The sequence below is a fragment of the Betta splendens genome, chromosome 14 (genome assembly GCF_900634795.4).
Source record: "Betta splendens chromosome 14, fBetSpl5.4, whole genome shotgun sequence".
Classification (NCBI taxonomy): Eukaryota; Metazoa; Chordata; class Actinopteri; order Anabantiformes; family Osphronemidae; genus Betta; species Betta splendens.
The window spans coordinates 10,175,194-10,188,260 of record NC_040894.2 but is presented as its reverse complement, the minus strand read 5'-3'; the positions used below and the strand labels follow the sequence as shown (position 1 = coordinate 10,188,260).

General features: G+C 45.6%; 2 protein-coding genes across 2 annotated transcripts; one reads left to right on the top strand and one right to left on the bottom strand.

Moving 5' to 3' along the window:
• Positions 1-157: 157 nt before the first annotated feature.
• Positions 158-4,041, bottom strand: LOC114870059 (uncharacterized). Its single transcript, XM_029174701.3, has one exon. It carries the CDS (start codon positions 4,039-4,041, stop codon positions 1,747-1,749), a length of 2,295 nt encoding a protein of 764 aa, XP_029030534.1. The 3' UTR covers positions 158-1,746.
• Positions 4,042-8,442: 4,401 nt separating this feature from the next.
• On the top strand, positions 8,443-12,068 carry chmp1b (charged multivesicular body protein 1B). The gene is made up of 8 exons (XM_029174703.2): positions 8,443-9,074; positions 10,018-10,115; positions 10,219-10,365; positions 10,498-10,566; positions 10,660-10,767; positions 10,874-10,917; positions 11,075-11,147; positions 11,289-12,068. The coding sequence occupies exons 1-8, from the start codon at positions 9,059-9,061 to the stop codon at positions 11,331-11,333; spliced, it is 600 nt and encodes a 199-aa protein (XP_029030536.1). The 5' UTR covers positions 8,443-9,058; the 3' UTR covers positions 11,334-12,068.
• The last annotated feature ends 999 nt before the right edge of the window (positions 12,069-13,067 follow it).

The following is a 13,067-nucleotide window of genomic DNA, read 5'->3' as shown; positions in this document are numbered from 1 at the left end:
AGCTGGGGTGAGTCAGACAAGGAACAAACAAGGTTGAGCTGTGACGCACCATTTTCTGCCACACCTAGAAACTGCAGAGACGCAGGAGGATTATGGGAATGAAACTGGATCAATGCATAAAGCAGAAAAGGGCGAAGGTGCAAAGTGTACAGACATGTATGAACAGATATTGACATTTATTGTCATTATCAACGAGCCAATAAAACATCCAGATTGTAAATAGATTCAAAATAAAAACAGTGATCAGCTCTACTTTGGATTTTTAAAATGTAGATAATATCAAGTGACATAAATCATTTAGGTTTCTGAATCGGTCCATGAATTCTGATTTTATACATGATCCTGTACAGTGCAGTGAACCACGACATGAAAAAATAAAAAAACATCACCGTTCTACAATGATTGGTGTATTTTAAAAGGTAGTAGTGTTTAAGTATTTACCTGGAGGCTGTATACATCTCTGTATGTCAATGTTGCTATGACACCAACATTTAATCAGAACATACGATCTAATAAAGCTGCAAGTAGCTCAAGTAACTATTTGATTTCACGCGAGTACAATTAAACAATGTCCTGGCTTTCACGCCTGACAAAGGGCCATTATGTTCCACATTTATTGTTACAGTAACACAACAATCCAAGCCACTAAACATCACAATGATACAGATCCTTAATAATGCACCACGTACACACCCTGAAGATAACACACCAGAGAACGGCTGCACTCAGTATTTTAGATGTTTTCAATATTTAACTTTAAGTATATCAGAAACACCTTCATCACTAACAGTTATGTGCATTTACATTGTGCTTCAGTCTCCAAACCTGTGCTTTACGTTTTAGACACATAGCTACTCAGTTCACACACACACACACACACACACACACACACACACACACTGGACGAACACACAGGGACAGAACAGAGGGGCCGCGACGGCCTGAACAGAACCCCGACGTTCACTACGTTCCACTACAACACGCGACCGGCCCCGTTCCCTGCTCCGAGCCGGGTTCTCTTCACAATTAACACAGCGCAGGCTTTCTGCACAGTGTCACTGGGGGACCAGTCCTCGCGATGAGTGGACCCAGCGAGGAGGGATGGAGAAGCAGAACCAAACACTCGCTTTGAGTCACGCTTTGACTTCAGGTTTCTGACGGATTGTGTTGAAACCATCACAGAGGACGCGAGATCAGAAAAGGGAGGCGGATTCTCATCTTTTCAGCTGTTTTAAAGTTCAAGGTGATCACACGACCGTAACTGGTTCCGAAGAGTCCAGTGTTTACAGTCATTAATACAGACTTTACAACATGGCGATACCACAGAACAGGGTCCTGCGTCTACACAGGGAGAACCACACTAGAACCAAGGTGGAACCACATGCATGAGTCTCACTACAGCGAATGATGAGTCACAACACGGCTACAGGAGGGCTTAGCCCCCAGGAACGCTGAGGTTCTATCACTAATGACGGATCGCTGATTCTAACGGATTACATTTCATATGGATCTTCCGCCTTCCTCCCGACTGTGGGGGGTGACGAGCGGCACGCGGGCCTGTCCATCGGGCAGACGGAGCCGTAAACCACGGCCCTCCGCCTCCGCTCGCTGTGAGGAGAGTGGGCTCTTTTCAGAAGTCTTTATGGTCCGTCGCCTCTGGAGCCCTGTCGGCTCGGACCCTTTCACGTCGCAAGCGGGAGGGGGGGGTTCAAAGCACTGGAACAACGCGGCGCCCTGTTGATTGAGCTACACCAGGCCGGTCTGCACGTGCACGTGCAGCGGGTAGGGGTGGTAGACGAGCGGCGGCGGCGGCGGCGCCGGGGTCACGAAGTAGCTGCTGTAGATGGGCTCGGCCACGTACGGCGCCGGCTGGTAGAAGCAGGTGACGTGGGCCGTGTTGGGGATGGCGTTCTGCTCCCCCAGAACCCGCAGCGCCAGCACCGTGATCATGTTGAGCGTCTGCCGCCTCTCGTGGCCCATCAGGCACACGGTGCTCTCGTCGACGACGCGCCGCAGCGTCATCAGGTAGTCGTACTTGCCGGCCTCCTCGCTGCCGACGAAGTGGCACTGCAGGTAGGCCTCGACCTCGCGCTGCTGCTCGCCCACGTCGGGGAAGTCGATGAAGAAGCGCGAGCACATGTAGCGCTCCAGCGACTTGATCTGCGTCTCGCTGGCCGGCCGGAAGTTCCTCACCAGCAGGTCGCTGTATCTGAGCAGGCCGCCGCCGCGGATCTCCTCGGGGTTGTGGGTGGCGATGAGCCGGCGCCGGAGGTGGTCCAGGGCCTGCTGGAAGTCCCCGTACATGCACTCGGCCTCCACCGTGATGGCGGAGGCCCCGCCCCCCGCCGCCGCCGCCGCCCACGGGCTCCTCCCACAGTCCTCGGGCGCCGTGTCCGGCGGCGCCCGGCTCTGCTCCTCGACCCGAGGCCGCGAGGCCGCGCGTGGGGGGACCTCCGCGTCCGGCGGCTTCTTGGGCTGTTTGGGCTTCACGGCTTGGCCCGCGGCGCCCGCTGAGGCGCCCGCTGAGGCGGCCGCGTCCTGGAGCGCGTGGGCCGGAGCGTGAGCGGCAGCTGCGAAGGCCTCCGAGCTCCCACGCGCGTCTGCCCTCGCAGCGGCCTGGCTCGAGCGCTGACCCGGAGCGCCGTCCACCGACGGAAGCTTCGGCTGCAGCGGTTTCGGGATCTCGATGGGCGGGAACAGCTGTGTTGTGAGGTCCGATAGGTCGGTCAGCAGAGACCACTTCTCCGGCTTGTTGAGCATCTTCCGAGACATTTTCCGCTGTAATTTGGGAGCGGGGCAATAGTCTGGAACGACATCCTGGGACGTGCTGCAGGTTTTCTTGGCCGGAGGAGGGAAGGAGAACTCCAGGCCCGATTCTGGCGCATTCCGCGTGCTCTCAGCGCCGAGCGCCACTGAATCTGCTTTGGAATGAGTCACTTCCTCGCAGCCAACTACTTCCAGTGGCGCCGGCTGGTCCGTTTGTGCCGCAGACGCTTGCCTGGGCCGCCCTTCGCCACTCTGCAGCTTCAGACCTGGATGCGTCACCAGCGCATCGCAGGCCTCTGTGCTGAAAGCACTGGGTCTGGATGCTGAAGGCTCCTCCGGGTGAAACGGGCCTTTCTCTCCCCCGCGCTCACACAACACGATGTCCTCCCCTGAATGAACATCCTCCGCCGCATCCACTTCCACCCCCTCCTGTCGTAGCCCAACGCTCTCCGGCTCCAGCCCCAGCTGTGCTTCATACGTCCCGTCGACGCGCGCCACCTCTGCCGCTGGAAGCTCTTTCTCGAGCGCGGGAACGGGCCGATCCTGGCCTGGACCCTCTGAACCGGCCGCCGGCGCCGCCGCCGGGCCCTTTTCAGCGCTCTCCTCCGCATCCTGAGGAACGCCGGCGTTCTCTCGCTCCTTCGTCTCACCCTCGCCGTCTCTTTTCGCTGCCAGACCCCCCCCTCGCTTCCTGTCGCTCTCCCAGTACGACTCCAGCACGCGGTCCAATATGATCTGGAAGGAGTCCACGCTGAACTCGAACTGTCGACGCAAGGAGCTGACGAACCTCAGCCCTAAACTTTTGGCTCGGTTGTTGGACAGTGAGATGAGGCTCCACCGGTCGTGCTCGTTGAAAACCTTCACCATCTTCTGCACATACGCTTCCTTCATCGTCAGGCAGGTGATCTTTCGCCTGTTAACGCCACAAGGAAGCAGGTCTCGCAGGCTGCCCAGCACCACCTCTTTAATCACCTGGAAGTCCTCCTGTCTGGGCAGCTCTACTCCGAAAATGATGTCCAAGTCTCTGCAGCCCAGGCCGTTATCCCTCACTAAGACGTGGCTGGCAGTGGCGCCGTTGAGCCGCACGTCTTTCACCCGGATGTCTCTCTCAGCCAGACGCTCCTTCACCACGCGGATGATGTCCTTGGCTCTCACCTGCAGCGTGGGGAAGTTTCCCCGTCCGTGGATGGGAAACGCCTCCGTCAGGACGCGGTCCAGAGCCTGGACCTGCTCAAGAGTCAGGTTGTGGAATCTCTTGGCGGTTTGCAGCTCCATCGTGGGCGCCTGCGAAGAAGACGTGCGAGATGTGCATCACGTTGCAGCCAACGATGTGAGAAACAGTCTAAAATAACATCGCAAGAGCTAAAACGTATGGTTTTTCCTCATGTGTTTTCTAAATCATCCCAGCGGCCTGTGCACATCCTTATAGTCCTGACTATTTTCATTCATTTAATGGAGCAACTTGGCCTTTATAGACTTCCTCTGTTCCCTTACATGTCCCAATTCACCCAAACAGAATCCCTGTGCCCTGTTTTCGATAATGATTTATTTCTTAAATAATATTTTATTATTCTTTTGAAAATCATCTTTTCAACAGAAGCACAAAACGGCAAATGGCAATAGCTTCTAGTTAACCCTGCACTGGTTAAACTAGTTGTGGCTGATAACATATATTTGCTTTAACTAATCTAAAGTATGCAGGATATTTGCAAGATGTGACCTCTTATGACCAAGGCGTGAGTGAACGCTCCCGCCTCTTCCCATGATGCACTGCCTGTTTTGAAAGGAACTTTGTTTTCTGATCCAACACATTCCAGCGAACGTCACCAGCTGTTTCTCACCTCGCTCTGCTTGCCGATAGCACGGGATAAACATTCGATGCGATGCTGAATTCATTCCATATTCATGCACCCATCTGCTACTTACAGGTGACTCACCTGCCACTCATTCACCAACTGTCAGATAGAGGCACATACAACCTAACCTGGCTTAGAAATAGACGCCTGTCAGGTCTGTTTACACTGCCTTTCCCCGAAATAGGTGGGAAGTATATACAGTCAGGACCATAAATATTTGGACAGAGACACAATTCTTCTAATTTTGTTTCTGTACATTACCACAGTGATTTTTAAATGAAACAACTCAGATGCCACTGAAGTGCAGACTTTCAGCTTTAATTCCATGGGTTGAACAAAAAGATTGCATAAAACTGTGAAAAACTAAAGCATTTATTAAACACAATCCCTTCATTTCATGGGCTCGTAAGTAATTGGACAAATGAAATAACTGAAAATAAAATGGTCATTACTAATATTTGGTTGAAAACCCTTTGTTGGCAATGACAGCCTGAAGTCTTGAACTCATGGACATCACGAGATGCTGGGTTTTCTCCTTCTGAATGCTCTGCCAGGCCTTTACTGCAGCGGCTTTCAGTTGCTGTTTGTTTGTGGGCCTTTCTGTCTGCAGTTTAGTCTTCAACAAGTGAAATGCATGCTCAATTGGGTTAAGATCAGGTGACTGACTTGGCCATTCAAGCATATTCCACTTCTTTGCTTCAATAAACTCCTGAGTTGCTTTGGCTGTATGTTTTGGGTCGTTGTCCATCTGTATTATGAAATGCCGCCCAATCAGTTTGACTGCATTCAACTGGATCTGCGCAGACAGTATGTCTCTGAACACCTCAGAATTCATTCGGCTGCTTCTGTCCTGTGTCACGTCATCAATAAACACTAGTGTCCCAGTGCCACTAGCAGCCATGCACGCCCAGGCCATCACACTGCCTCCACAGTGTTTTACTGATGATGTAGTGTGCTTTGGATCATGAGCTTCTCCACGCCTTCTCCATACTTTTCTCTTGCCATCATTCTGGTAGAGGTTGATTTTGGTTTCATCTGTCCAAAGAGTGTTTTTCCAGAACTGTGCTGGCTTTTTTAGATGCTTTCTAGCAAAGTCCAATCTGGCCTTCCTATTCTTGCGGCTTATGAGTGGCTTGCACCTCGCAAGATACCCTCTGTATCTACTTTCATGCAGTCTTCTCTTTATGGTAGACTTGGATATTGATACGCCTACCTCCTGGAGAGTGTTGTTCACTTGGTTGGCTGTTGTGAATGGGTTCCTCTTCACCATGGAAATGATTCTGCGATCATCCACCACTGTTGTCTTCCGTGGACGTCCAGGTCTTTTTGCGTTGCTAAGTTCACCAGTGCTTTCTTTCTTTCTCAGGATGTACCACACTGTTGATTTTGCCACTCCTAATACTGTAGCAATTTCTCGCATGTTTTTTTTCTGTTTTCTCAGCTTAATGATGGCTTGTTTCACCTGCATGGAGAGCTCCTTTGACCGCATGTTGTCTGTTCACAGCAAAATCTTCAAAATGCAAACACGAGTCCTCTAATCAACTCCAGGCCTTTTATCTGCTTCACTCATAATGACATAACAAGGGAATTGTCCACACCTGCCCATGCAATAGCATGGAAGTCATTTGTCCAATTACTTACGAGCCCATGAAATGAAGGGATTGTGTTTAATAAATGCTTTAGTTTTTCACATTTTTATGCAATCTTTTTGTTCAACCCATGGAATTAAAGCTGAGAGTCTGCACTTCAATGGCATCTGAGTTGTTTCATTTAAAATTCACTGTGGTAATGTACAGAAACAAAATTTGAAAAAATGTGTCTCTGTCCAAATATTTATGGTCCTGACTGTATACAGTATATGCATGTATGTATATATTATATATATATATATATATATACACTATTTTTCATACATTGAAACAGCATGCTGTTGTTGACAGTGTTTTTTATGCTGTTATAATGAGAATAAAATTGTATTTACAAGAGGGAGAAAAGTACGTCATCAATGAGCTCACTCACTGCTGAAACGTTTAGTCTGAACAGAGGATCAGTCGAGGAACCTCAGGCTGTTTTGACATAAAACTCTCATTATTTGATATGTTATATGCAATATAAGGTGCTTTAAATGTCCCAATCCCTTTATTTTCAGGTATCTTATCAACATAGGCCCATCATGCTCAAAGATAGAAACATTTCATAAGGAGGAGATCAAATGTTTTATATCATCACTATTTTTTTACCTTTTGGGGAAACGCAGCCAAAAGCGTCTCTTAAAGGATCTTTAGCGTGTGTGTTTAGGTTTACACTGTGCAGGAGATAGAAAATGTCAGCTAGCAACTGGTTGCACAGCCATTTCTAGAAACATACATGAGTCAGTGCAATTCACTAAAGCCTGGAAAGCTTTTCGACATTTAAGATTATAATTAATATTTTCAGCGTTGTTGTGGTTGTTGTTATTAACATACAGGTACTTTGCTATTATGACGCAATGCTGTTTTAATCAAAACAATCACATGTTTGTTATTTTTCTAGTCAGATAAATGTATTAGTGACATACGTACATTTTCATCAATATGTATATTTTTGTATTTTAATTTTTTAGATGTACTTTGGGGTAATTTAGCCGTAACAAAAATCAGATATTTGTATTATTATGAAATAAATCAAATAGGACACTCGGGGTGATTAATTAAAGCTTAAATGTATTTCAACAGACGAATTAACCTTGGGGAATATATTTCTATTATTTACTATGTGTTATTATGTGCTGTAGGCAACGCAAAAGCAGCTGCTGGGTGATCACAACATCTTCATACTGTGTTAGTATTTGACGACCATCGTAAATAAAGTCCGTGGCAGAAAGTCGGCGCACGGAGAAGCGTGGCCCACAGCATCCTCTAGTGAAGCTCACGGGTTACATCAACTCGGTCCTGCAGCAGGACTGCTCTTGTGCCACTTGGCTTCTTTATAGATAAGACTATATGAGTCATACAGCCACTGAATGGAGCATCTCTCCTTGCCGCTCCCGGATTTTCTCCCTTTTTGCGCAAAACGACACGAGACGCTCTACTTTTACCACATTAATAGATGTGACATTCACAGATGTTTAAACAGCAATACAGGTAAAAGGACGATTGCATACGATGCAGCCAACGCAGTCGTGATCGCATTTTAAACACTGCTGTGACCACTTAACATTGCGCACGGGCCACTTGTTATTTTAATTATGACACTACAGTCATTATATAATATCCCGTGAACTCTGAAGTGCCCGTGTAGCCTATCAACAAGCTGGATCGCCTGTTAATTCAAAGCCAACTCGTGACGTTTCGTACAGTATATATGTCAGAATGTAGCTCACAAGTTGTCAGGCTGCCAATTAAATGAACAGGCGAATATTGAGTGTGAAAGTGTCTGTGCACTAGAGGGAAAAACAAGGTTAACGGCGCCTGTAGCGTCACACACACACACACACACACACACACACACACACACACACACACACACACACACACACACACACACACACACACACACACACACACACACAATAGGACCAGCATCAGCACAAATAGGAAAAACTTACCTGGTTTGTGGCCAAATTAGGAAGGAAAGTAAAGCCAGAGTAGAAGCAGATAAAGAAACGAACAGAGATAACCAACAGGTTTATCCGACCCTGTTGGAGAGGTTGATGCTGAAGTTAACGCGGACAGTTTCCCCTCAGCGCAGGAGCACTGTTTCCATGGCAATCAGGCGTCACGAAATTTACGGTAAATCACGACGCTCGGTCCCCCTCGAGCTGCTAAGTGGCCGCCGCTCAAGTTCGAGACGCGCTGCGGATCTCAGGACCGTCCGAGCGATTCTGAACAGTTTCACAAAGTTTGAGTATTTATTGGCGGAGCGCGCCGACGTGTCAGGCTCCACTACCGACGTGCCGCCGCACTGCCGAGCTGTTGCGGGGTGAACATCACATCAGACGGAGTGAGTCATCCTCTCTCCCCGCCGCGATCCACGCCGTAAATCTAATCATCAATCAGCCGCTTTCGCCGCCCACTACTCGGCCGGTGCGGGCCCACGAGCGCGTCCGGCCGGCGGCGTCCGCGCGTGACATCGGCTGCGAAGCAAACGCAAAGCGGAACATGTGAAAACAGTCATTTTCGGACGCGGAGGGTTTTGGTTTTTTTCCCCCTTTCATTCACATTTTGGGAGGAGGAGGGGAGCTTCCTCGTGACGTCGGGTGGAATACCGCCACCACGTGACGATGACGTCGTCGATATTTTGGTGAAACATCAGGAAGTGCGGAAGAAGAAGGCGACGACCGAAACTCGACAGCCCGACGTTGTCCTCGCGGCTCCTGCCCAATTGCTGTACTTTCTGCCGGTTGCTCGTAAGGATTCAAACGTGTAGCTGTTGGATTCGCGAAGAGCCGCCTCAAGATGCCGAGTATGGAGAGTATCCTTTGAAACGCTGGTAAAAATGGACGCGACAGGCGCGAACCTCCGTACAACGACTACAGAGCACAGCACAACACCCAAAGGCGAAACTGGTGACATCTGTGCGACGCCTGAGAGTATAATTAACAGATCAGCTATTAGTTGATGGTTTGAATACAACTGTACCGAGCAGCTTCAGTGCCTCCCAGCTAATTCTGCGCCGAAGGCCTTAAACGCGACACTGCTAATACCGTAGCGGGGAAAACCCTCGTAGCAAACAGCAGCTAGAGACGGTTGAAGCACGGGACGGTACCGGGGGCGATGTTAGCTTTGGAGCTAATTCGTTATTCCGCACAACCTGGACGCCACTCCGTACTCTTTACTGTACTTTATACAAACTTCTTACTGTGACACATTGATTACAAACACGTGATAGTGAGAGTAGACAACTGAATATATGAATATTAATCTAATAATAGTATTAAATGTTTTACTTTGTAATCATTTTGACCTACAAGTTAACAAAGTACTGCTTGTCAGTGCTCTCTGGTGGATAAACAAACTATACAGTGGAAATGCTGTTAAATGACGTCACACCTGGTTTGTTGATGATGTCCTGGCATTAGTGTCATCCATCAGCTGATGCAGGTTGGCCAATAACTGCAGAGCTATCAGCTCATGTATTTGGTGATCAGTTACTAAATTGTTAATTTGTTTTTGGGATGCACCAATACAAAGTGATGGTGATGCAATACTAGTTCTATCTATACCACAAACAAACAAGGTTTGATTTCAGTGAGCTGCCCTATTGGTCTGAATGCGTTTGATAATTGAGAAATATTGTTGATTGCTAAACAATACATAATGTGTAGAACATTCACCATCTCCCACTGAAGCACCCTGGTCATCCAACGCACATTGTTTTTGTTTGGAATTTGTTTTTCTTTAACTTCATATTTCAGAAAATCTCTTCAATTTGAGGTTTGCTGCCAAAGAACTTCAAAGAAACTCCAAAAAATGTGACAAAGAAGAAAAACTAGAGAAGGCTAAAGTCAAAAAAGTAAGACGGTCATAAAAAATACCCACCACGAAAGCCCCTCACTGCTGTCACCTTGACGAGATGAGATTTTTACAGAGACACTGTATTCTTGTGTGTAATTAAGGCTATTCAGAAAGGAAATATGGAAGTGGCAAGGATCCATGCAGAGAACGCCATCCGACAGAAGAACCAGTCCGTAAACTTCCTGAGGATGAGCGCTCGGGTAGATGCCGTGGCAGCGAGGGTACAGACTGCAGTGACGATGAACCAGGTACACAGAGTACCTCGTTGGCACATTCTGTTGCAGGCCTACAATCAGTCGCCAGCTGATGGTTTCACGCTTTGAAAAGCTTTTTCGTTGTCATTTTGGTTCCCCTCTTCATGACGATGTTTCCTTTCACAGGTCACTAAATCCATGGCTGCTGTAGTGAAAGGCATGGATTCCACCCTGAAGAGTATGAATCTGGAAAAGGTATGGTATCATTTACACAATTGAATAATATTGCCCTACATATAATAAAGTGGTAAGAAATGTCATTTAATATACCAAAACATTTCTTTTCAGATTTCAGGTCTCATGGATAAATTTGAACACCAGTTTGAAACTCTGGATGTTCAGACGGCCCAAATGGAGGACACCATGAGCAGCACAACAACCCTAACAACACCACAGGTACATTTCTGGCTTTGCTCTTAGAATATTTCTTGTTGATTAAAAATGTGTGTTGCGACAAGCACATTTACAGTAAATCTAATGCATCTGATTCATCTGTTTTTAGAATCAAGTGGAGTCACTGCTGCATGAAATGGCTGATGAAGCAGGGTGAGCTTTTCACTTGTGTCCCGACATAGTTTGTGAATTATGAATGTTAGATTAGACATACAGGTGCAATTATTAATTAGTAGTATTTGTTTTTAGTGTTTTAATATTTGTATTTATTTTGTTTTTAGTGCTTATTTCACCTTTTGATATGTTTTAGATTGGACCTCAACATGGAGCTCCCTCAGGGCCAGACAGGGTCAGTGGGTGCCAGCGTGGCCTCTACAGAACAGGTAAAAAACATCAGCGTTACCCCTGGAACAAGGGCACCAAAGCTATATTTGTTTTTGTCAAAGGTTTTGTAAAACATTTAATTAAAGGTTTTCTCTATACTGCCCTTGCTAACTAATGTGCCTCTTTGCTGTCTTGCCAAGGATGAACTTTCTCAAAGGCTTGCCAAACTCAGAGATCAAGTGTAAAGGACATCTGCAGTGGACATCGCCCCAGAATGCAGAGCTCTGAAAACCTGTACACTACCTGAATAATTATTTCATACATTTTATTTGCATTTCTTTTTCTGCTTTACACCCCTTGAGCCTTTGTTGAGGAGTTACTGGATAATTGTTTTGTTTTTTCATTAACAATGGCCCGTGTTGGTTCGAAGTTCATATTAACTTTTAGAATGATTCAATTTGTTCTTTAAATGCATTTCTGTAAACTAACAGAATTGCTGTTGCAGAGATATTGACATTTAATTTGCCAGTGAGGATAACCTGGTGTTTTGGTAAATGCATATCTGTCAAAACTCTGTATATTAAAATAATATTCATCACAACATTATTATTCTGTATTTATAAGCCAATTCTATATGCGTGAATAAGACCATTTCTTTTTCATTATATCTGTAAATTTGCAGAAAACCTGTGAATTTTCTTTTCTCTGTATCAGTGTAAGTCCTTCCCACTATTGGTGAATAGACATTTTGTTGTACTTTACTTCTGCAGAATATTTTAAGAAGATACTGGATGACAAGCACGTGTGTTTGTGTGGTCAACTCCAGAATTATCACTGTTCAATTGGGAAGGGGTTATAGTTTGGAGATTACATACAGTAATACAATAAGTAAACAATAAAGTTTTATAATGCTTTTATCTCATTGGCTTGTTAATGTATAATAAGCAATCACTTAATAAATTCAATAATAAGGCAATGTACATTATGGCAAAATGGAAAAGATTCAATCTTGTACTATATATTATCTATGACAACACAAATGTTTGCAGTGTGTTTCTTTGAAATACAGTATGAGTACTGGCACTTGAAAACTGCTTATGTGAACAGTAGCAGGAGTGCGTCTGCAAATTAACATTCCAAGCCATTAACAGCTTGGAGTTGAAGTAGAGTCAGTATTCATCATTTATAGTTTGAAAGAAATGCTGTTGTGTCCCTCTTAGAGGAGTCATCATTTGAATGCATCTTTAGAATTTTCTGCTGTACTCGCTGCAGATGAGATAAGAATAACCCACCATTGCATTCAGAATTTTTTAGTTCGTCTTGCATTCACTCTAGTCTGACTAGAGAGGCTGATGCTTAAACTGCAGCATATGATCCAAAGATGAATCTTAATAAACAAACATAAATGAAGTCACCAAACATGTATAATTTGTAATGTCGTGTTTACTGCTCCCTGGTGGACACCGTGAATTAATACACGGGCTTCGCTGTTATGATGATCATAATATGTATATGTTACGATCATTATTGTGTATTATACGTTCATTAAATATTGCGTGAATATTGTATAAGGTTCTTGCTAATGATTTAGCAAAGCAAGACAAGCAAAAATGTATAGAAAGTCATAAAACATTTTAAAAGTAAAGATAATCGATGTTGGAATATTGTTGAATCTTATATACGGTCAATTCATGGTCTATATCATTTTATATTTTCACAATTTGCAAATTAAAAGGGTTTACTATAAGAGGAATAGAAAACTGAGAATCCTGAGTTTTGTCTGCTAGGCAATATTAACGCAACACTTTCGAAACGGCTGAGACAGCCATTTTGACCATTTTGTTCTTCACCCAACATGGTTTAAAACATAACCCTAAATAAATAAAAATTAACTGACATATAAATGTCAGTGAACTAGTGTTAGACGTAAAAACAAGCAGAGGTCGACGGCTGCAACACGCTGCGCGGAAACCTTCTGT

What these genes read in the sequence shown, in the direction of transcription:
- LOC114870059 (XM_029174701.3), bottom strand. Translation starts at nt 4,041, where the DNA reads ATGGAGCTGCAAACCGCCAAGAGATTCCACAACCTGACTCTTGAGCAG.
- chmp1b (XM_029174703.2), top strand. An exon ending in GAAATGGCTGATGAAGCAGG is followed by an intron (nt 10,918 to 11,074) that starts GTGAGCTTTTCA and finishes GATATGTTTTAG; the next exon opens with ATTGGACCTCAACATGGAGC. An exon ending in GCGTGGCCTCTACAGAACAG is followed by an intron (nt 11,148 to 11,288) that starts GTAAAAAACATC and finishes TGTCTTGCCAAG; the next exon opens with GATGAACTTTCTCAAAGGCT.